Consider the following 25239-nt stretch of genomic DNA (forward strand, 5'->3'; position numbering starts at 1 on the left):
GGGAATCCAGGATATGGGTCTAGTATAGTCACTTCGGATGTTAATGTAGGAACGTGGAAAAGGAGAAGGGTTGCCTGCACAGCGACAGGGAAATTGTGACAATCGAAAATTGACGTATACTCACAACGCAATAGAACAGAGACAAATTCCTCATTATTCCGAGAGCTTAACGACAACGTGGGAGTGTAACACCCGCACATAGGGACGCGCACACAACACACCAGATACGCACTTGTAATTATTACGGGAGCTTGACGACGAGTTGGAAATGAAACATCTACGCGCCACACAAGCAGTGAGTGCGATCGTGTGGGCTGGCTGGCGGGCTAATTAAAAGGATCTGATGGGTATTAATCTCTAATGAGATATTAGCAATTTTTTTATGAATGAGCGTGGGAATTGATCACAAGGCTCCATCCACGCTCAGAACAAATCCTACGCTACGCACCGACTTGATGTGCACAGTCGAGCCGCTAATTAGTCATTTATATATATATATATATATATATATATATATATATATATATATATATATATATATATATATATATATATATGATGACGTCACATATTTGGAATTACTTTGAATGTCGTATATTGAAATATGTGTATGTTTAAGCAATCGTATGTAGAGGTTTGACTGTATATTTATAATTGATGTTTTGAAAGTACTCTAGCTTTGAAAGTTTAATCCTCCATTTTTGAAAACCCTAATACTTATATGAGAGCCAAATGTTGATTGATTTGCTTATTTGTGTTGTTTCGATTGAAAATGAAGTGTTTCTTTAAAGCTGCCGCACGTGTACGTGAAGCCACAGTGTTTGTCTCTTACGTGAATAAATTATGATAAAGCCATCTAAGATTTATGAAACGTATGACAGCAGCGGATGAATAAGCCATGCCGAGCCGGAGACGTCATGTTGGTCTGGCCACGGTGTTGGCAAATGTTTTTTTTATTTTTACTTAAAAAATGTGTATATTCTCTTTTGTCTTTAGTGTAAAGTAGGACCAAACCATTAATAAAAATCCCCCCCCCCTTCAATACTGCAATTTGATATGCAGTTATATTTTCCAAGATCTTCTTCCCATGCAAACAAAATTGGATTTATTATACATAAATATTTTGGTCTCATGCGTTATGCTTACGCTAAAAGGCAAAATAATCACAAATTAATATGATAAACAGATTACATATTTCACTTTTTTTTAACTTACTTTGATTTACTACATGATCAGAATTCTTTATTTCCACGATGAAATGCATCCTTTCCGACAATTTTCATCTTAAATAAAAAAAAAAGGAAATGTATTATCAGATTTATTATTTTTTAATTGAAACAATTCACTTGTTAACGTATCAAAAGTCAAGCCTATTGTCCAAGGTTGGACAGGTTGCACTTTGGGGACGTCTTGTCACTTTTTGGGGACGTCTTGTCCTCCCAAGTGACATCCTTCACCTCGTCTCAAGTTGACATTCACGACACTTGAGCGCAATCAACGCCTCTCCCGAAATTGTTTTGTAGTCCCGCATAAAGCCAAATGGTCTCGACTCACCGCCATTCACTTGAAAAAATAAATGCCTCTCCCTAAATATCCAACTATGGATGGCAAGAAAATCCATTTGTCCTATAATATTATTGCTAGCTAAAATAAACGCAGCAGTCTTCTTTCGCAAGCTTTGTGTGTGCATTTGTCCGAATAATAAACGTCTCCTTCAACTCCAAATGCATTCTATGAAATTCTGCATACATTTATGCAAATGAATACATCGCATACAAAGTCACAACCTCCTCCCCATACAAGCCGGTCTCCCGTCGGCGCCAGCCTCCGAGCTCTGACCCACGTGTGCTAATTACCGCTCTTCGGTAGGCGAGGCGTTCGCTAGCTTAGCATCATTCTGTCACTCGGTGCAATGACCTCGGCCACCTGGGCGCGCTCCATCACACGCGTGGGAGAAAGTCGCTACGCAGAGAGACGCCCAGCAAATATATGCTTTGTGATATTTTTTTGTAGGTCACGCTTAAATAAGCCTCACGCTAGCCGGTCCCGCTGCGCTAACATCCCATTCCTCAACGTCTCTCGCCCTGTTAAACGCCCTTGGGAGCGGGGCGTCGCAGCGTGTGGCGGGTAATTAAGCGACCTACGTGGGACCCGCCAGCGAATATTTTTTTTTCGTAGGATAAGTCTGGCATTATGTACACTTCTCAACCAATCATGAAGCCAGAACCCGCTACGTCATGCATATCCTTAGCACGACAATGGCACTCGCTCGTGTTAGTGTAACAAAAGGTCATTGTCCGAATTTTCACAAGAACGCGAATCCCGCACAAAGTTTCTTTTTTTTTTTGGCCTATTTGCACATCTAGCTAAAAAGCAGTCGTGTCTCAATGAGTCAACAAAAATAAATGCCTCTCCTCAATGATCAAAATCTGTTGGAGGTCAATTAGTTCTACATTGAGCGAGAGGGCCTTTTTGATCGGAATGAGTATAACGCAAATAATCTCCTCTAACATCAAATAAACACCTCCCTCAAATATCAAAAATTGATGGCAAGGAAATCAAATTGCCAATTAGTTCCACCTTTAACTGAGCACAGAATCAAATGACACTTTGCCCTGACTTTTTCATCGCTTGCGCTATTAAAAGAAGTGCCTCCCTCAAACATCAAAATGTGAGTGCAAGGAATTAAAGTTTGTGGTTTTTCACGATTAAAATAAATGCCTCTCACGAATACCAAAAATGCGACTGCAAGTAAAGAAAGGGATCATTAGTTCCGCCTTTAACTGGACCACATTGATCTGAGCCGAGAATAAAACAATACGCAAACACTCTCCTCTCTCGTGTGCATTGGGACCATTAAAAACAACGCCTCCCTCAAATAAAGTCCCTCTTCTGTTTTCCATAACGTGCTCATCCTCCTTTGTGCTTTTTTGTTTTTTTTAAATGTATTTGTTTATGTGGGATGTTCTCCGGCTTTCTCGCCGGAGAAGTCCCTCAGTTGCTGTTTAATCGATTCTTTTCTTTACGTTCATCAAAAAGGCAACATCCCAAGTCGTTGAATAGCGGAGAGCGGCAGTCACAGTGGCCGAGCTAAGAGTTGCAATTGCAGATGTGCGAACTGGAGATGCAATTTTGGGGGTTTTCTTTTTGTGTGAGATGTTCGCAAGTCATATTCAAGATTCAAGAGTTTTTTAACATGCGCAGTCAGCGCTACGCGTTTTGTCGTTGCTTTTTTGTTTTACTTCCTGTGTGCTGTGGAGTGGCAGCCTTTCATGCACTTTCTAAAAGCTAGCGCCGTGTCGCTGTCACTTATCGGTGGCCGCTGTCAGTACAATGTGGCGGCGGGGGCTGTCGACAACACCTGCGCTGGTGTCAACCCCTCCCTCCCCTTCTCAGGACGCGATCCCCCTCACCCCGCCCTGCCTCCATTTCATTTCTTGCCGTTTAGCCGGCGTCTCTCTCATTATCTATTTCCATCTCCGTTTGGCTCTCTTAACAAGGCGCTTCCCGTGTGTCTGTCTGCTGCATCTGTTGATTACCTAATGACCTCGCAAAAAAGAAGGATGAGGCTGCCTCGCATCGTCGCCGTTCACAATCGGTCGTCGGTGATGATGTGCCATCGTCACAGAAAAAATGAATTGACCGTCATGAAATTTGCGGAAAGAAAAGTTACTTTAACTTGGATTTGCTCGTCGTCACTGCACTATAATTCAAATCATGGTTGGTTGCGGCTCTTCTTGTAATACTTGGATATTCCTCAAATTTCTTTTTTTTTTTTTTTTTTTTTTTTTTTTTTTTTTTTTTTTTTTTGAACGTATAACATTTGTGTGTTTCCTCCCATTTGATGAATTTTCTCTTTGAATATCCAAAGAAACCATATCTGTGTGGTAAAGTTTGTGTTTATTTGGTCTTTCTCTTCACTGCCCTTAAAAAAAAAAAAAAAGCCCATTGTGGCTTTGAGCGTCTCCTTGAGCAGCTTTAAGGTCTCATAAAATGGATCTGGGAGCCGCTTGTAAGAATCAGCCAAAGCATCCGAGTGCGGGCTTCTCGTGCGACGTTAGGTGTTAAAACATTTTTGGCTGGTATGAGGCGAGGAGATTTGTTGGGGAAGAGGGGGGGGGGGGGGGGCGGGGGGGAGGTCACTCTTGTGGGTCGCCCATTAAACATGCTGACTGATGTTTCCCATTTTAGCCTTTTGGACCGCTATTGACTTTTTTAAAAATGGACACGGCGTAAACCGCTGGTGATTAACGGCATGATTATGTGTGCCAGGATGCCCATTAGCCCCCCCCCACCCTACACACACACACACACACACACACACACAGGTGGCACTTTGTATGTATGTGTGTGTGTGTGTGTGCGTGTGCATCAGTCCAAATGCTCCCGAGACTAATTATCAGTCAGGTATGTCATCTTGCGTTTATTTGGGCCGCTAGGGCGCTAACAAGCATTTCCGCTGCCTTTGTTTTTTGTTTTTTTTTCCCTTTCCCTCCTTTCTGTGTTTTGCCATCTGTCTGCCGTCTTTCCTGTGCGGCCGTGGCGTCAAACGAGAATGTGAGAAAGTGGAAACGAGCAGAGTGGCTGGCTGAGGGTGGCGGAGTAGCAGAGAGGTGGCACAACGCATTCCGATGAGGAGGGAAGAGAGGCGGCGTTTTGTCTGCGACAAACAAACAAAGAGGGCGAGGCGAGGGCGAGGGCGAGGGCGAGGCGAGGGCAGTGTCGGGAACATGAATAAGCAACAAATCCCACCCGCGTCAAGCACGTTCCTCGTCAAGAGTTGATTGAGTCGCCGCACATGGCCCACCTTGTTGCTAGGCGACCACGTCATCTGCCAATCTTGCTCGTGCGATTTCATCTCAGAGTCTGGAAGTTTTAGAAGTGTTTGGCGTCCTTTGTTTTGTTCTTTAAAGTTGACTCGAGTCAAGTAATTGCTGTTTTTATTTTTAAGAAATATGTATCAGTATCATCATTACATTTTGTTGGAATACAAAATTAATCTGTTATACTGTGTTCTATTTTTATATTCCTTTGTCATTTTTTTTTAGCCCATATTGAAACTGAATAGTTTGATTACTTCTTCTATTGTAACAGTTTATGTACTATTATTATTATTTGACCCATCTATTTTTTTGTACAAAACAACCCAACAAATTGTTTTTTTTTTGCAAAATAACCCAAAGTTGTGTCAGTCCAAGTTTTCCCCCAAATTGGGTTGTTTTTAACCCAGCAATTTTAAGGGTGCAACATTGAAATGAAATATTTTTCATCAGATTTTTGAAAATGTTTTTGCCCCTGAAACTCTGGGACCATTTGTCATCTGCAAGGCGTTCTCCGCACCAAAGCCACTCGGGTACGCCTTGTGCAGCGGCAACACAAAAAAAAAAAAAACCATCTTCTACTTGTTTCTTTGAAGCACGTATGCGTTTATTCGCTCGATTCATTTTGCTTGCATGTAAATATTCAAGGGAGAGCGGCCAGATGTGCAGCACAAGGGTCTTAACAATGGGGTCATTTGTTGTTAAGCCCCCACCACTGCCCCCGGCGGCGACATCGCTTCTGTGTCACAACACAACGTGTGTGTGTGTGGGGGGGGGGGCACACGAGCCACGATATGTACTGCTGTACAGATGTGTGGGCGTCGATAAGCGTGAATAATTTTGCAAAGACGAAGCGTCATGAGATGTCTGGCTAAGTTCTGACCTCATGTAGTTGACTTGTTCCAGTTTTGTGTTTCATGGCAAGAGATCAAACTTGGCTGCCATTTCCCGCCCAAATCAATTGATGTGAAATCATATTCCTCACAATTAAGCATCAGCCATCTGTCGAGTACTTGGTTCAAATCTGCTCGAAATTGGATCAACCCTACAGGAGGCCTTCACCTGGAAATGGCCAATTTGACTCAAAAAAGGCTATTCAAAGCAAAATTGCACACCTCCTGTGCTTTTTCAGACAGTCCTTATTGAGACTTTTTTTTTCTACTCATGATAGACATGGTTTTGGAAACCCTAACAACGTGAAACATGGTCGGCCTTTTAAACAAAAACAAAATAAAAATAATAAAAATAATAATATAATAATATAATTATATATATATATATATATATATATATATATATATATATATATATATATATATATATATATATATATATATATATATATATATATATATATATATATATATATATATAAATAAAATCAATAATACTTTCCCCCAAAATATACACCTAGTTTTGGAGATCGCAAGCGGTGGCTGTATTGCCTTAAATAACCAAACTTTGATGGTAAATGTATTTTTTTTTTAAAAGAGAGGTTTTGATTGTTGGCAGAACCCTGGGGGGTAATTTCAGCCGCCCCCCACCCCGATGAAATTGTGTATGAAGGTCCATTAAAATGTATGACCAGCACGAACTGGCCGCTAGCCAGAGCGGGGCCAAAAAGCGGGACCCCGAGGCTCACCGTTGCTTATGCTCTGATTAGCAAATTAGCATGTCCCGACAAATGGCCGGGACATCAGCGTGAAAGCTAACGGAAAAAGGCCATCGAGCGGGGGCACTTGGCGACGTTTTGTGCCACCTCATCGTTAATCAATGCTATGCTAAGCGCCGCTAAGTGGCTGATAATGTGCTTTTAGGGAGGCACGCACCCCCGGGTCGGGCAGGAAGTGAACGGGAACGGGTCACTGTGACAGGGTGACCTTCGCGTTGGACAGAATGCTAGCACTCCGCTTTCACTTTTTGTCTTTTAAACTTAGTCGTTGATGAACACAGACACCCGCTGTTGTGAGAGTTCAACTTGTGGTGTTTCCCTTGAATTAGCACCCTGCATGGAGGGAAGAGCGTGCAAAGGGGTGCGCATGTTTTGACATTTTTCTTCTTGCTGCACTTTCAAAACCTTCGTCTCCCTCAAATTTAGTTGAACGCATTTCTTTGGCGAGTAAATGAGGTGTGCCGACTGTTGAAGTGAGTGCACAGTTTCAGTTTGGATGCTTGATTTTCTTTTAAGGGTACGCTTGGTGTTGGGGGTGCGCCAAATTGTGGGGCAGCAGGTGCAACCCTCTGCAATTTATGAAACTCATTCTGCCTTTTCTGCTCATTTTCTCTTGCCGTCATTCCCACTTTGGCTTTCCGCCGACACTCATTTTTCATCAACGACTAATAGACTGTGTGTGTGTATGTCTGTGTGTGTGTTTTCAATTCATTCAGGGCTCAGTAAGCTGCATTTACAATCCCCCCCCCCCCCCCCCCCCCCGCCCAATGAATCAGATGAGTCGGACGTCACACAAGTTGATTTTCTCGGTAATGTGTGTTTTTAAAAAAAAAAGTCGAAAATGGAAGTAGTCTAATCTTTGCGAGTCGTCATGATTCAATCCAAAGAAATTAGTGTGCCAATGTTCCCTTTTGTTGGCAGCGTCATTCTGGGAACGCAGATGAGCCAGAGCGTACCAACAATATGTAAGAATTGGCCTGAGCTTACCTGGCGTCACATCAAAATAAGTTGTAGCATTACAATAAATGCAACAAAAACTCAGCTACAATGCCATTCAATTTATTCATAGGAAATCATTTGATGGTGATTACCATAATGAAATTCACTTCTTCGCCAGCGATATTCTGTTTAAAAGGTGGGCGCAGCTGCATCTAGCTAATGAAGCACCAACCACCAGGGGGCGAACAAATGGTTAAGACTTCATTAAGCTTCCTTTTCATTTAGTTGGTATATTCAAAATTCTTGGGTCATGTTTTGTCCTCATCGTTGTAATCCGTTTTTTTTTAAACTTTCATTCTGCACTCACAACTTCACAATGTTGAAATGTAGTGCAGTAAAAATACGGACGTTTTCTCTAACATAATCAATAGTTGTGATTAATAATCGAAGAATCATGATTACCACTTCTCACATTTTAGCTTACTGTCAAACTAAACAGAAAATTACACATTGCATATTCAAAACAAGCATCCATTAGCATGATGCTAACACATAATGCAGAACATCTTTGAACACAATTGGTTGAGCAACACATAATATAACGATACTTACAGAAAATATATTCTTTATCCTCTGTCAAGAAAACAAACATTAACGCAGCTTCTGGGGTCTGCATCTGTGTGACACTGCACCCCCCCCCCCCCCCCCCCAGGAAAAACATTAGTTTTACTCTCCGTGTTTGCCGTCACCTTGCGCCACGCCATTGTTTCTCATCTCGGATGAACGTCACTTTCTCCCGCTCTCATCTGAAACGCCGCTTTGACACAAATGACCCGGGCACGTATCACAATTCCAGTCTTGTTGTAGGAAACATCCCGCCGGGGCACGGCGGGCCGTATTAAAAGCCCGTTTACGGCCTCGTCTGGCCGTTGTAAAAAGGTGTACAGTAAAATTTTATGGACATGCGGCTGGCTCGCATTCATTAGCCGCCGGGATTCTTTGCGTTTAAAGAAGACGCGGACAAGAATGGCTTGTTGTGGAAAGACGACTCTTTCCTCCAAGACCTCGTCCAGGGAAGCGTACACAACTAATACTGACAGAGCGGCAAATCTACAACAACGGGGACAAATGGCGGGACATTACGGCGACGGGTGACCCTGAGCCGGAGAACTCTCATGGCGAACGTAACGTTTATGATCTCGGCGAAGGAAGCAGCCCATGGACGCGAAGTGATAAAAACGAGAAACTTTGGAAGATAACTCAAATCCATATTTGACAAGATTGCGAGGAAATTCCCGCTATCACGGAAACGCTTGAACAAATTCTAAACGACGTAAGAAAATTAGCATCCGTGTTTCCGATGCGTTTTTCAGACCGATAAATTACCTATGCCTTATGTCATCTGACTTTTTTGCCTTTGTAATTTTGCTGTTCATCTCTTAAATCGCTAAGCTAAAGTTTAGCACTCAGCAGACTTGAAATCCACCTTGGACCTCCATTTTTATTTTTTTGCTTTTTCTTCTCTTGCCAGGCGCCCTCGATCGCCATGATTGACGGGGTCACTGGCGCTTCACACTGCGACCGCACCGCTTGCCATCTAACACGAGCGCTTCTTGAGGGGCTTTCTGGGCGATCTTGGGGCGTGTTCCCAGCTTGCCATGTTGCCTCCCAAGCTCCCTTAGCCAAATATTAGCATAAAGGTACCAAACCCCGCCTCCATACTTGCTGTCAACTAGCGAGCGAGGCAAGCAGCACTGGGTCTTGTGGGAGTTTGACTTGCTTTATTTATCTTTTTAAAGGGCCGGCCGGGTAGCCGGGCGGTCGGCCTGGCTGACAGGCAGGGCTTGATACCTGGCCTGATTCAGTCACTGCGGCCCAGTGCGCTGCTATACGCTATTAGCGGCTAAATATACGCTGGCACAAATCCCAGCACATGCGATCAAACGTTCATTTTTAAAAACGTAAAAATATATATATATATATATATATATATATATATATATATATATATATATATATATATATATATATATATATATACATACATACATATGCATACACGCACACACACACGGTATATCGTAGTGCCTTTTAATGTTTTTTGAGGGGTCCCTAAAAAGCTGTTGGGTGGTCTCTTGAGAATCTCCTAATTGTCTCCTGTGGATGCTCATCTTCACCTCTTTAGCATATTTGAATAATATTTTAATAATGTGCTGCCATCAACTCTTTTGTGTGCAAACGGCTTCTCGGCTAACTGCTGTTTTTCACTCTATTTGTTGTGATAAATGACTGTTAGATGTAATTTCCCCAGGATCGTATCTCTCTCTCAGGAACACGCACACGCACACGATCGCCATAATTAGACTGGCCGATTAATAATTCATTATTACCTTCTTTTTTGGAGCGCCGTTTGGAATTGCTCTGTGTGGGGTAGAACAAAAACCTGAAATACTAAAATAGTGATTCTTCTTTTCCAAGAATATATTCAATTGAACCGTTACCCAAAAAATGCGGATGAATTTTTGAACGTTTTATTTTCGAAATTCAGTCCCCAAAGCTTCACGCCAATCACTAGACTGAAAATGCCTTTTTTGGCTTATTTCCAGATGTCGTTAGAATTGTTTGAAAATCCCAAAGACGTTTCGACATAGGAGCATAAAATTTGCTCGACTTATTTGTCATGAGCGAAGTACGGAGAGAAATAAAAAGCTCAAGGAGTCACGCTAAGAAAGACACGGGACGGGCCGCCTGCCATTTTGGTTTCATTTCTCACCGCAAGGCAAACCCCGCTTAAGGATTTGGAAGCTTCCTGCTGAACCTCTGATTTGCTTTAAACACAATTTGGATGGAACACGAGTCAGCGTAGCCTAAACATGACGCTGCCAGCGCCGGTGGACTTTGGTGTTATACATTTATAAAATATACATTTATAGGGAGCGGGAGAAACAGTGGCTAAGTAAACGTGTTCCCGGCAGCAAGGCAAACAAAAACGATAAAAATGAAACGCGCAGCCGTAAAAGCTGACTCTCATCTCACCGTAATGACCTTTTTTCCCCGCCGTGCGCGTCTTGGAAAGAACCCGTCGAAAGAGACGGCTGAAAAGGGTTCCCGCAAAGCGGCGTCTTGTCTTCTCTTCTTTTATTCTTTCTCCAGACGGCAGCGGCGAATCTGCGATGTTCACTCCAAAATAGATTTCCACAAAAAAGGAGAGACGAGAAGCTTGCACAACTTTTTTGACATGTTTCCAACTTTAGAACACAAAAAGTTGGCTGCCGTACAAAAAGTCGCAACTGTCACCTTTGTTTTCTAGAAAACATCGGATATTGTCCGCAAATGTAACAAACTGTTTGCCCTCAAAATTATAACATTTAGAAAAAAAAAGAAACCTGAAACAAGATTTTCTTTTGAACATTTTGGCCTGACCTTGCTTAAAAACAACATTTTTCTCCAGGAATTGGATTCCCTGGTTCAAAGTTGAGCCCAGATTCTCTTAAGTGACGACAATCATGAAAATAATTATTCCAAGACTGAAGTAATCAAAAAGCAATGTTTATTTGGTACAATGGCTTCATCATCGTAACAAAACTCTCCTTCCTCCTCGCCGTTCCAAATCCTAACAAGTACTTTCTCCATCTCCTTCCATTGTTTTTCCAATTTCTTCTTTATCCCCCTCCCCTCCCCGCTCCTACATTTTCATCTTTGCTATCCCAGCACCCCGCCGTGCTCGCAAAAGCTTTCGGCTGCATTTAAAGAAAAAGGAAAATCGCAGTGGGAGATGTTTGATGCACGCACACGCACACAGTGGCCTTGCCCTAAAAGCATTTACATGTTGCATGTCGGTGTGTGTGTGTGTGTGTGTGTGTGTGTGTGTGTGTGTGTGTGTGTGTGTGTGTGTGTGTGTGTGTGTGTGTGTGTGTGTGTGTGTGTGTGTGTGTGTGTGTGTCACACTCGCTAACGTGTACGAGAGCAGAGAGGGACGAGTGCACATGTGCGTTTGTCGGGGGGGGGGGTTGTCTCTGCATGTCGTAGCATGTCTGATGAGCAATAAGCGTCACAAGTGGCTGGACGGTGAGGAGGACATCAGCCGGCCGGCCTCCTGCTGCTACATTTTCTAGCTCGTCCTCTCGTGTGCGACAAGCAATAAGAGGTCGGCGATCACAATACAACACAAATACGAGACACCCGCTGGAATCTAACTACAGATTTAAATAACTTAGAGGGTAGGTAGGTGATTAGTTGGTAGGTAGCGGTATTGTTGCTTAGTTGGTTTGTTGATTCATTACATTACACTGGAGGGAGGGGGGGTCTTTGTTCTACTCACTATTCTACTCTGTGTACTAAGTGTAAGTGTAAGTGTGTGTGTGTGTGTGGGGGGGGGGGGGGCGGTTAATGCATGTCCTTTATTTTCTGCAAGATCATTCCTCAAATGTCCACACTGTCCTTTACGTGGAAGCTGACTGACAGCTCAGAGAGACACACGTACTCTCTCTCTCTCTCTCTCTCTCTCTCTCTCTCTCTCTCTCTCTCTCTCTCTCTCTCTCTCTCTCTCTCTCTCTCTCTCTCTCTCTCTCTCTCACTCACTCACTCACTCACTCACTCACTCACTCACTCACTCACTCACTCACTCACTCACTCACACACACACACACACACACACACACACACACACACACACACACACACACACACACACACACACACACACACACACACACACAGTATATATTTTACATGCATGTTGGCTTCATTTCCATGTAAAGCGGCTGCTGTGACACCCCTGCTGTGTGTGTGTAACATCACTCACACACTCCTACGTGCACGATGCGCAACATAGCGTGTGCATGTTTGTGTCCTTTCACTCTGACACGCTTGTGTTAGCACAAACTGACAAGAGGCCCAGCGTGGCTGTGACCAGCTGTGTCACTCGCGCGCACACACACACACACACACACACACACACACACACACACACACACACGCACACACTGTTGTGTGACCGTGTTGTCGACTTTTGGTCCCGAGTGATGTGGTTTTACCTTCTTGTCTGTTTCTTGTCACCCACACACCTGTGACGGCCCCGTGTAGATGTGTGTGAATTTCTGTCTTAAAAGTTGTAGATTTGATATTATACGTTCAAAACACAAAAATTAACTTCAGTCAGTCTTGATGCTGATGAGATGCTCACAAATTAGGTGGGAGTGCATTTATGTCTTTTTATTCTTTCATTTTTTTAATAGCATGTGTTTTCATCTGGGAGTTCTTTTTGTGAGTTTTTAATCATCGGGATGCTTTTCTGAGTCATTAAACTAGTGATGGAAATGCTGAAAAACGATTAAAATTTCAAAAATGCCATCAGTGCATTTGCTAATTACGATAACACTTTTTTTTCCAAACACTTTGACATTAAAACTTATTTTTCTGCCAACTGATCATCTGGGGGCAGGGAAATGCAAATCATCAGCGCAAATTGTCTCGATAAATGCAATAATGATCTTGAAAAAAAAAAAATCCTAATCAATTTGAACTCATGAAGCGTAACTGTTGTTATCATGCCAGGATATGTAGTTTCTCTGTGGTAAAAATATGTATGTATATTCTGGTGTCTTTATTATTCTGCAGCTATTGTGACAATGCATGATAAAAATAATTGCATCGTACACAACCTTATACGGTGTTGTTAGCATAGCAATGTTAGCTTGCAGTGTAAACTTGTCATGTACACAAATGTCACTCGAGCATCGGCTTGCCTTCCAATGCAGTATTGTTGTAGCACTGTTAGCTGTTAGCATACCATTGTTAGCTCAAACTCAAAGATTTCCTGTCACACAGTCTTGCAAACATTTTGAGTAACCTATCATGAAGTGACATACTATTGGCCAGCTATTTTTTGGCTATAGCGTGATGTACACTTGAAACCACTGTCAGTTGTCCTTTTGACTCCTGTGAACTAGCCATGCTATGCTAACAATGTACAACACCTGAATGCAGCTGTCAATGTGGACACATTGCTTTTTCAGCTCCAGCGATTACACTGCCCCCGCAGATGCACATTTAACACATTTTCTTATGTGAGGAAATGGCAGGCACAGATAACCACCATCTTTCATTTTCTCGATCATTTTTTTTTAAAACGCATTGTGTATTATCCAGTTGATCACTTGTCTTATGTTTTGGAAAAATTAATGAAATTCACATTATCGTTTATAACTGCACAATGTACCGCTACTTTTCTCCTCACGAGGGTACTTTATGAAATGATGCTTATGTCTGAGTTTTCTTAAAGTACAAAAAGGTAAGGTATGTTGGCATTTTTTTACTCTACGGCATCGTATCCCTTATTGCGGTAATTTCTATTTATGAGATGGATTTTAGCGGATAAAAAGAGGACATAAAGTGACAGTTAAAGCCAAACGTTTCAATCCCGCTTGTTTTGTGCTATCGATATAACGATAAAGGCTGTGATTACGCTCGTGAAGCTGTTCAAATGTGCCGTTAAGTTATTTGACTCCTGCTCCTGCCCACACACACACACACACACACACACACACACACACACACACACACACACACACACACACACACACACACACACACACACACACACACACACACACACACACACACACGTGCTGTATGGATATCCAGCTGTGTTATCATCAACGTTCTTGTCACTTTATGAATAAGTTGACTTGACTTGAGCACTGAGGCACAGCTGCGAGAACAAATCAATGAAAGCGTTTACTGTCTGTATTTTTATTCCCTTTGGATTTAATGACGCAAGAAGAAAAAAAGTAGACAGAAATGTTCGCAAGATGTCTCAGAAGTGTTAAAAGCAGGGGCAAATTGCACTTGTCTGTCCGTATGCTTGCAGGAGAAGTCTTGAAGATGGATATAAGTATTATGTTTGATCATTCGGAAAGTTATTCTCACTTCATAGTGGAAAAAATACTGTAGATGGAAGATTGTAATTTCTTGACTGTAGCATGTTTTAATTATACCGTGTCATTGTTTAAAGTCTTTGTTGTTCTCAACAGGAGTTAGCTCCCATTGTTAGTCAAACAACCAAAAGAAAATCCACCCGATAGAAAAAAAAAAAGTTTGATTTATTTGGTATGTTAGCAGGCTACTTCCTGGTTTGTAGACCATGACATATATTTTAAATTTTTATTTTTATTCTTGGGCATGGGGAGTGTTTATTATTATTGAAACAGCAAAAAGCACAAAGAAATTACACACACAAAAATTGGTATATATTGTTCACGTTACTTTGCAGGCTATTTCCTAGTTTGTGGAATGATGTCAGTGGACTGTACCATCTTTGGTCCTTGGCCAGGGGGAGCACTTCCCTTGTTACAAAAAAACAAAAAAAATACATAACCAAACCCTACTAACCCAAAAAAAATAAGTCTGCCTGTCTGTTAGTAAACAGGCAAGTGCCATGGTTGCTGATTATTGCTAATGGAATCGTACCGTTTTCCATCCGCCAGGTTGGAGAGCCCGTCTTACGAGGTGATGCAGTTGGACTTTGAGGTGGACAACGTGATCACCTTGGCCCCGACCCAAACTCTGCACTGGAGCGTGGAGTACGCGTCGGGAGCGCCGGCCTCGGCCGATAAAGTCTCGCACCTGTACGTCAGCAACGCCAACATCCAGGGCATCGTCCCACTTGCGCAGGTCAACTCTTCTCTTTCCGTTGTCCTGATCCCTTTCCATACCTCCATCATCTTCTACGCTTAATGTGTAGTTCATTTGTCCCTACAGCTACTCCTATTTCTTGTTTATCCTCCCTTTCTATACCAAATTTCTCACTTCCTCTTCTCCTAGTATTGTCGTTCTCCAGATGGGTTTTGATCTCGGGATCAGTCTCAGGATCATATCTTGATCGAGGGTGTCTTATTCTACACCAAGCCATTCTTCCTTCTCTAGCGAGCTCATCCCCTACTTCTTCTGTATCTGGCAATAATGTTTCAATAAACGGTCAGCCGGGACATTAAAGGAATTCTTACGTGCTTGTGGATTAAAACAGCCATTTCCCATCTGCCCAGAACAAAAATGAGAGGCGGGGGTCGGGGGAAGAGCATACAGATGCTTTTGAAAGCTCGCTCTCACTTCCATTAGCGCCAAGCTAATCCGGCCTGCTAGCCTCGCCTTCTGACGGCAAAGCCCTGGTGAGAAAAGCCAATTTGGCGTGGTGGGCATCTGCCTCGGCTGCACACCAGACAGACAAGAACAAGACCGCTCTGTGCTCCAAAACAATCAGAAACAGCAATCTCACGTTTGATTTCTTTAAGTTGGCGTAAAGCCAAATGCGATAACACTTCAAACGACAAAAAAGTACGTTGGTACATTAACGTGGCGATACTCATTCATCCGCCCATCCTCATTCATCATTCATTATTACTTTTTCATGTCATTAGAAAATCCATCCATCATTTTGCGAGACATTTGTTATTTTCTTGACATCCTTTGCTATCAATCCACCGCGGTCCATGTCGGTCAGTTGCTGTGTCGGTCTGCTGTCAGCCGGCCGATCCGTTTGTCGGTAACTGTCACCGGAGTCTGTCTGTAAGACGGTGAATGTGTTCTCTGTCTTTCGGTCCATCCGTCTATCAGCCAGTTGGTCCGCAAGGCAAAGCAACTTTATTTTTCTGTCCGTCAGTAGACTCACTGTCAACCAATCTCATTTTATCAGATATGATTCAGTCTGTTTTTCAAATTATTTCTCACTCAGGAAATAGATTATCCAAATAGACATAATGGAAATATGCACATCTTCTGTAAAAGGAACACGGTCAAGATGTGTCCTCCCAATGCCTGAAGCTAAAACAAGGTAAAGAGCAGCCCGCTTGTTAGCGGGGTGGGGGCTACGCTACATCAAAGCCAAGGGAGGTCAGAAAAGGATGTGCTGATGTTTCAGCACATAAATTGGATCAGTAATAATGTTCTGTGATGTCTCAGACCGCCGCCATTACGCGTCCTCGTTCGCTCCCCGCCGCTAAAAGTAAAAGCCTGACCGTCCCACGGGGTCTGAGAGGGAAGGAAGGAATAAATGTTGCTCTTGTCGGCCATCTTTTATTTATTCGACGTCGTCTAACTTGTTTGTGCTTCTTCGCTGCGCTTCAAACAAAAGTGCCCTCGGAGAAGTTGGAATCGAGTTCTGTCTTTATACACCACTTGGAAAACGTTTGGCAGATTATGTTTGGCCGTGAAATTTCCAGATTGTTCTGTTTTAGAATTAAAGAGTTCAAAGTGAAGACTGGCTCAGTAGCTTGTTGTGCGAGCGCCGCCCACTGGCGAGCCGCCATGTCACTTGTTGAACAACATTTTTACTTCACGCTGTGATGATGTGAGCGTGAATCCCTGACCATTTAAAAAAAAATCTGATATTAGCCAATTTATGAGCAAACCGTTTTGATTTATTTAGCAACACAACATGGAATTGAGCAGCCTTTTGTAATTTTTTGTGGATTTGCATCCATGTAACTTGTCGTCAGGTGAAATACATGGTATACGTGATATATGTGACTGCTATGTTAGCCTCTTGGGCTAGCCACCGGCTACAAGCTAGCTAGCAGTCTTTGGCTGCTACCTGCCATTGACCCGCCTTACCAATTAATCAACCGCACGAGTGACACTCCTTCTACGCCCGTGCGACTATGTGGGTCAAGGAGATGCACTTGCTCACGTTCATTCCCATAGCCAATTATTCCTGGCGAACAGCACCACAGAAGAAGAAGCGCGGAGGGTCAGCGCAACGGCTGACGTTCACTAGTGAACGAGCATGAAACTAGGAAACATTTGTCGCACTTTGGATTTATTTTCAAATGGGACATGAGGTAGGACTCAAATGTATCTCAAAAGTCATAAATGAGCAAAATCATAACGTTGTCACACAACAACAGAAATCATGAATGAAACGTACACACAACATATCGGCAAATAAACATTGCGTTGCGAACTGGCAACGCCATGTGCCCATCCAACCTTGTGTGACACCATGGGTAAAAGTTATCGGGTTCCTTAAACATTTTTGAGAACCCAGTGAAGAGGGAACAACAGTAAAATTGCATTTATGATCAACATGATTTTTTTTTTTTAATATTTTATTTTGATTGCAATTTCTTACCATTTTCCAACCAAAAACATTCTCGCTAACACCTCTACACCCTAACCGGTGTACCTAATAAAGCGACCTCTGTGTGTGTGTGTGTGTGTGTGTGTGTGTGTGTGTGTGTGTGTGTGTTTGTGTGCGCGTGCGTGCGTGAGTGAGTGTATGAATCACTTTTTTGACATCTCAACATTTCTGTACCCATAAAAAAAATTTGCAATTGGTCTTTTAACAAGCTGCACATCAGATTTGCTCACGCGTGCACCGCCACTGACTTTACTGCTTATTAATGCCGTGTCATGCCGTAAACAACACAAGCGCACACACACACACACACACACACACACACACACAAGGCGTGAGCCGCCATATGTTCAGATGGCTTCACATCTCTCCGCATGGCCGCACACAAATTAAAGCACTTTTGATTTTATTCCTATTATTGTCCTTTTACGAGCATCTCTGACTTATTTGAGTGGCGAATATGAGAGAGGAGGAGCCAGAGAGCGAGTGAGCGCACGCGGCATATTGACGGTAAATCAAGCAAACGAATCTGCAGGATAAACGGCCCTGAGACGTGAGGGGTGCAAATGTCTCACACGTGTGTGATAAAACAACCTTTAATAGGCTGCTTTTTATGTGGACTGCTGGAAGACCAAGCAGATACATTTTCATGAACATGAAAGTCTACACCCCTCTGTTTGAATGTCAGATTTATGTCTTTGAAAAAACTAAGACTAAGTTCAATCATTGTCATGTGATTTCAATTGAAACAGCAGTCAGGGATACAAGAAAGGAAAAACTCAAGACTGGAATTGTGAAGAGTTCCGGCTTCTGCTAGAATGCAAAAATTACACACACAAAAAATAATAATTGACATTCAGCCTCAAGTTTGTACACTTAGCAAGGCCAATTAATTTAGGGTTTTACCTTGGAACCAGTCTGTTGCCGGTCTTTTATTGGATGCTACTTTACTCAGCTACACGCACACACACACGTACACACACACAAACTTGTCCACACAAACGCTCATTCATGCTTGAAAACACTCAAGCCTCGGTCGCCCAGGTGACCAAGCGTCTTGTCCGAGGTGTCCTGGAATAATATCAGACTTATTGGCCTTTGAATGAAACATTGGCATTGGCAAGTGTGTCAAAACGTTTGTTGAGCACCTGTATAGATTTTGACAGATAATTTCAACCTCAATCGCTGATGCTTGTCCCAATACATTTGCATTGGCAACCATGCAAAATTGGGAGTGTGTTGCTAATCTGATGTGTTTGGAGACACGATAAGAGGCCGCCGCCGCCTTTAGTGGCCACTGGGTGACATCAGCGTGCACTTGCAGCCTGCAGTCATGATGGCGACAATGTGGATGCGATTTTATCTGCGCATTTCATCTCACGACGTGCACGCGCGTGTTAGTCATGTCATGAAATGCTCATGCACACGCCTGGTGGGTAAACATTTCTCTTCCCACTTAGCCTGCAGGCAGAAACTTTTCCTTGATATCTTCTCTCATCACTTTTTCTTGTCTTATTGTCTTTGTCATGCTTTTAATCCTCTTTAATCCCTGCTGGCTGCTCCCCCCCCCCATCCTCCTCCTCACCTGTTTCTCAACCCCACCTGCTTCCTGACTACTGAACATTTCACAGCCTCCATTGTCTTTCTGCATAAAATGTGTACTTTGGCATCTTTGAATCAGCAAATTGTCTGATTTTTTTGCAAAAACACTTATTTGGGGCTCTTGGAGTTGTTGCTGATGTCACAAAACAAAGCAAATTGTTTTTGTGTTGATCAAATGAGAAATTCAAGGTCTGATCACTGAAGACTGAAATTGTCCCAAAAACATTTGGGGGGGTCTTTGATTCTAAGTTGTTTGTATTTAAAACCATTTGGGGGTCTTTGATTCTAGGTTGTTTGTTTTTAAAAAAAATACATGTGGGATCTTTGAATTTCTAAATCATCATTGATATTTACAAAACATCATTTGGGGGGGGGGTCATTGATTGACATGAAGCAGGACCGATTTGTGGAAGTGGCACACTCAATTTTCCGTTTATTTTTAATCACGAGCACGAGTCTGCGCGGGGATAAATCCCCCCTTCGCAAGCGTGGAGCCATCTTATGGAAATGGACGCCGGCAGGTCGGCAAGCGTTTAATCGCAGTCCTGATTACAATCATCAGCCTTTGGTCTCCAGTATTTGCCCAAACATGTACCTTTTAGTTCGAGCATTGGAATCGTTCATTGATTCAGCAACAAACGAATCCGTCATCAAAATAATTCACAACTATCATGATCATCGATTAGTTTCATCCTTAAAAATTTTAACCACTCAACGGTTAATCTGTTTCCATGAAAGCAGTCTCCTTACCTTGTTTTTTTTTTTTTCTTTCATTTGCAGACATATGCTTTGACTTCTCAGAAACATTTGCTGATTTTGTAACATGTTAGACCAATTCGGGAATCCATTCATGTTCATTCATTTCTCTCCACTGTCAATTTAAAATAATGTTCTGTTTTTGAATGAACGAGCAAAAAATGTTTTTCGATCTAAATCAGTTAATTGAAAAAAAAACATCAACAAATCAAATCAACAAAATAATTCATTAGAAAAATAACCATTTGCTGCAGCTCGAGTTAGGCCTATCAAACATGCCGATCACTAGTAAATTCCAATGTCCTGTTTTTTAATAAACGGAGAAAATAGTTTTTTGATCTAAATGACCAGTTAATTGGAAAAAAAAATCGACAAAATAATTGATTAGAAAAATGATTAGTTAGGGCTATGTGTCGATCACTAGCAAATTCTGACTTTTCAATTTGCGAGCTTGGGCTCAAATTAAGTGAAAAAAAAATCTGGAGCATGAAGCTAGAATGCGTACATTGACCAGGAGCAATGTGTCATTGTGATGCGTGTGTTGGACAGGACACGGAGGTGTTGAACACGGCCATCCTCACCGGGCGCCGGGTATCTCTGCCTGTCAAGCTGTTGACGGTCGGGACGGACGGCCAGGTGAGGGAAGTGGACGACGCCATCAGCTGCAGTTCGGCCGACGTTCACGTGCTCAAGGTAAGTGTCTTTGATGTTGACCAAAATGCGTCTGATAGCATCAAAGACCAGATTCGGATGTTTTTAATCATCTTTGAATTTTGTGTGGTCCAAGAAAATACACATTGAGATTTTCTTCAATGTTTAAAAAAACGTTAGGTCGGTTTGAAGAGTTGTCTTGGATATTTCTGAAAACGCACTTGATGGGTTTATCCAAGTAAACAAAATCTATGTAACATTACAAGCTCGCAATAATCAAATAAAAAAATGTCTTTGTTTAAAACAACAAACATAAAGTTTGTGGAAAAAGTTTTTCTTTTTCTCGTGGCATGTAAACCAGATCTCATTTTTACTTTTCCTAATCTCGCCGAAACCTCCTACTTTGTGGTTTTAATTCACTCTGAGCAGCGGAGCGTTTAATGGCTTCATTCATTACGCTATTCGTCTCCTCTGGAATGATGATGACGATGATGACGCCAATTTACCAACCTTGGTAAAAAAAAAAAAAAAAAGGGCCTCGTTCGCCATGTTGTGACTTTTACAGCTTCGTGTTCTTGCTCATTTTTGTGACTGCGAGCTCTTTGTTCACATCGCCCAGATTTTTAACTCTAAATTGTCTTTAATGTTTTCAAAAACACATGTTTAACGTTTATCATAGACCCTCAAATGTCTGATGTCTTAAAAAAAAGACCTAAGAATTGACCAATTGTTTTTGCATGCTGAATTTGTTAGCATAGGTTTAGTACATAGGATAGAAATTTGAATATTTACACGAGCCAATATTCAACTTCTTTTTCTCTTTAACTAGAATTGTCTTTGATGTTTACAAAACCCATGTAGTCTATTCATTATCCCAAGTCTAAATTGTCTCTGATGATTTGAAAAACAATTAGCCTATATTTACTTTGGTACCAACTCCTAACTGTCTTTAGTTTTAGAAACCATGAACTTGACAAAATTCTCCTTGACCATTGACATGCTACATTTGATAAAGGTTAAATAGTCTTGCAAAATTCTGTCCATTATCCTTATTCTATTAGGAATCAAAGAATCTATTGTCTTTGGCTCACGGGTAAAACAGCTTCTTCTTTTTTTTTTCTTTATATGTTGTCATTTTTAAATGCGCTACAGTTTTATCGGGAGGCTCGTTGTTGTTTTTAGCTCATTCTTGTGATTGGTCACTCCCCACTATTCCCCTCTTTAACAACAAACCCCATGAAGAATAAGAGCATCCACAAACACAAAGTTAAATCTATACGGGCTATAAAGCCGTAACGTTTATGGCGCACAAATGTGGCAAATTCATCCGGCTGTAAAACTTTAAAGTGGCGGCGGGCGACGCTAACGCGCATGCTAGCCGCCGCCGAAACACTAAATGAATCAAGCGGAGGAATGCGCTCGCTCGCTCGGCCAAAGATAGAAGATTGATTTCTCCGGCGCGGCGTCTCCTTTGTCCTCGGGAAGCGCAAATGAAACGCACCCTCGCTGTGACACTTTCAATATGGAGACAATTTCCTTGCGCCGACCGACGGGAGCCCCGCTGTTTAAGTGTGATCAATAACGCTGGCAACGGAGGGCACTCATTTCATTGCGTGTCTTTGAGCGTGTCTTTCAGCCTGTGTTTGCTGCTCTAGATTGAGTCCACCTTTTCAACACGCTCACAAAAACATTTCTCATGTTCAGAATTTGGTCTTTATCAAACCCCCCCCCAAAATGTGTATTTCCGGAAAACCACGTTCATCAAGTTTATTTCGAAGTCAAAACGTCTGGTGAAGTAAAGGGCAACCTTTTTGCACCCTCATTACTCGATGACCCGTATTTTCCTCTCGCATTGTCGCAATTTGATTGGATGATGTGTGTGCGTGCTTTAAGAGTACCCGGATAGACACAAGGGTGATTAAGAATTGATCAGAGCGACATTTAATAAAGCACACACGCGTGATCTTTAAACACACGCGTGCACACCTTGTCCTTGGAAATTGTGTGTGTGTGCCTACGTGCACTTTTGCTGACTGCTACAGTATAAATCACTGAAGGAAGGCCTCATCAAATTTGCATGAATTGCACTTTTTCCTTGTTTTGATCAAATATTGAGCTTAATTTTGTATTGTGCAAGGGAGGTGCTTAAAATGACACAAAAATGACAACATTTCAAGAAAATCATTTACTGATTTGTCTTCCTTTTTGTTTCTCTTTTGCCAATATTTGTGTTTGTCATTCCCCAAGCAACGAGACTGACTGTATTTCAAGTTGTTCTGATCACTTCTATAGTGGGATGGGGGGGGGGACAAACCCTGAGGCCCGCCTTCCTCTCCCGCTAAAACGCCCCAAGTGACTTTTCCAACCCTATTGAACATTTTGACTTTGTTTCGACTCCCGCCGGCGCAATGAACTTGTAACTCCTCGCTGACAGCTTTTTTTTTTTTTTTTTTTTTTTGTTAAACGCCCATCAAACGCTTTTAAACGCAATGTCAGGGTGCTCGCAGACTGTGACCCAAAAGTTTCACTCCTGATGGTCCCGCACTCTCGCATACACGTGCGCTTGCATGGAAATGTGCTGCAGGAGAGGCGGACAGCACAGCGAGTGCAATCAAGTCCCGGTGAAAATAAAAATAGAACAATAGAAAGCGAAAATAAATATTTGGAAAATGTGACACAGCACAGACAAGAGCTTTGCTAACAAACTTGCCAAATTTGGAATGACTACCAAAACAAAACAATTCTCCATCTTGTGTCTTCCTTTGCATTTTGCGAATCTCCAAATTGTCTTGACAGGGTTTCAAAATTTGAAGTAAACACATTACATTTAAGATTGTCTGCCGCAACATCACATGCCAGGTGTTGGATAGCCGCAAATGTGTGAAGTAGGGCCCGACCGTCGAGCGTGACCCCGTGTCACGCCTCCATAAAACATGGCCGCCAGGGTCGATAACTAATTAGCCGCAAATTAGCATGCTAACATACACAGCCAGCAGGAGTCAGACACTAAACACTAAATATGCGTATGTTGGAAACTCAACAATCTTCACATTCATCAATTGGTTCAAGGTGAATGCGGGACGTTGGAAGATAATTTGACGTGTTTTTTTTGTTGTTGTTGTTGTCCAATTTGATTTCTCTTCTGCTTAGCACATTTTGAATCGGAGACCCAAAAGAGAAGTGCTTGTAAACACGGCTCAACTTTGACTCGCTTTAACTCCAAATATGATTCCGGTATCTTTGATCGCTTTGTCTCATTTGAATAATGGCGCGTGACAACTCAGCACACGCTCGCTCACGTGTGTAAATTTAAAAGTTGACACGCACACGCACACGCACACGCACACACACACACACACACACACACACACACACACACACACACACACACACACACACACACACACACACACACACACACACACATACACTGAGGCCACCCAAGCAGACATATTGGGGCCAGCGTTGACTTCCATGCTAATAAGGCTGCTAATTTACACGCACACACACACACACGCATGCATGCACGCACTCACACACACACACACACACACACACACACACACACACACACACACACACACACACACACACATGCGCGCACACACACCTTCAAGCCCACTCGACAGGCTTGACAAAGGAAGCAAACGTTTGAAGCTAAGTAGATTGTATTTTTGCCGACTTCAACACAAAAGAGGAAGCGGGAGAGTTGAAGGGGATTTTTTTTTTCTCCCAGCATGCAGCAGTGCAGCCCAGTCCCCAAACAAGCGAGCAAGTCCTCCACTCTCACTTGGTTGTTGACGTTCATGTCCGCTTCAAGGCCAAACGTTTCTCGGCTAAGCCAGCACAATGGTTGTGGTTGGGGTCAAAAGTGGGATCGTTTTGTTTTTTCCAATGCCCCTCCCCTCTCAAGGAGAGATGGATTTGATCAAATTTAAAAGCTCAGAAGTTTGGATCTGATTTTACACCTATTTTTTACATTGAAAATACATTTTGCTCAATTGCTGGGATAAGAAATTAGGGTTGAGAAGTCACTTGTTTGTTTGTTTTCAATGCAAAACACAATGAAGAAGAGATTCGATTCCAGCGTTTTTGTGACGACTGCCTCGAGGAGAAAGTATATTTGGTGTCACGAGGGGGGATTGACAAATTTTTGTGGCGAACCCAGCGCAAAAGAGTCCAATTGAAGCACTTTTTTGGTGGTCACCTCAAGGGCCAAGCTATCGTCTGTGAGAATCATCCATTCTTCTTTTTGAATACGATTCAGAGGTGATTGGCCCCAACGTGGCCCCTCTCAAATGACGACCAGGCAGGTGGGAGGCGTGATCCCATCAGCGGCTCTGCTATTCGGCCACCTCAGTACCCGCCCCCGCTTGGTGAAGGGGCCTCCTAATTGGATGAGAGCCTCACCATAGTCTGAAGTTTGGGCTTCCCGGCGGGCTTCCCTGCGGGTGCCACGCCGAGCGCAATTGCAGATGGTCGTGCGGCCTCGTGGGGGATGTTGCACATATGAAAAGGGGAATTTTTTTTTTATTTCTCTGACAAAACGTGCAGCGCAGGACGCCCGCATTCGGGCAAATTGGGCTTTGCGGGGACATGTAATGAAGAAAAGTCACATCAAATTGCGTGCTAAGAAATACCGAAGCCATGCCAGGAAAAGTATCACG

General features: G+C 42.6%; 1 protein-coding gene across 4 annotated transcripts in view; it reads left to right on the top strand.

Moving 5' to 3' along the window:
* The window catches only part of LOC147058342 (transmembrane protein 132C), a 74943-nt gene that overhangs the window by 41823 nt on the left and 7881 nt on the right, over window positions 1-25239 (top strand). For all 4 annotated transcript variants that reach the window (XR_015065895.1, XM_085910405.1, XM_085910406.1 and 1 more), the window contains 2 exons: window positions 14919-15105; window positions 20471-20614. Coding sequence is in view for 3 of the 4 variants with exons in the window: in XM_085910405.1 (XP_085766531.1) it covers window positions 14919-15105; window positions 20471-20614 (331 nt within the window). In the remaining variant the exon portion in view is untranslated. The remainder of the gene's footprint in view (window positions 1-14918; window positions 15106-20470; window positions 20615-25239) is intronic.

The sequence above is a fragment of the Syngnathus leptorhynchus genome, chromosome 4 (assembly GCF_054491065.1).
Source record: "Syngnathus leptorhynchus isolate UIUO chromosome 4, UIUO_Slep, whole genome shotgun sequence".
NCBI classification, from domain to species: domain Eukaryota; kingdom Metazoa; phylum Chordata; class Actinopteri; order Syngnathiformes; family Syngnathidae; genus Syngnathus; species Syngnathus leptorhynchus.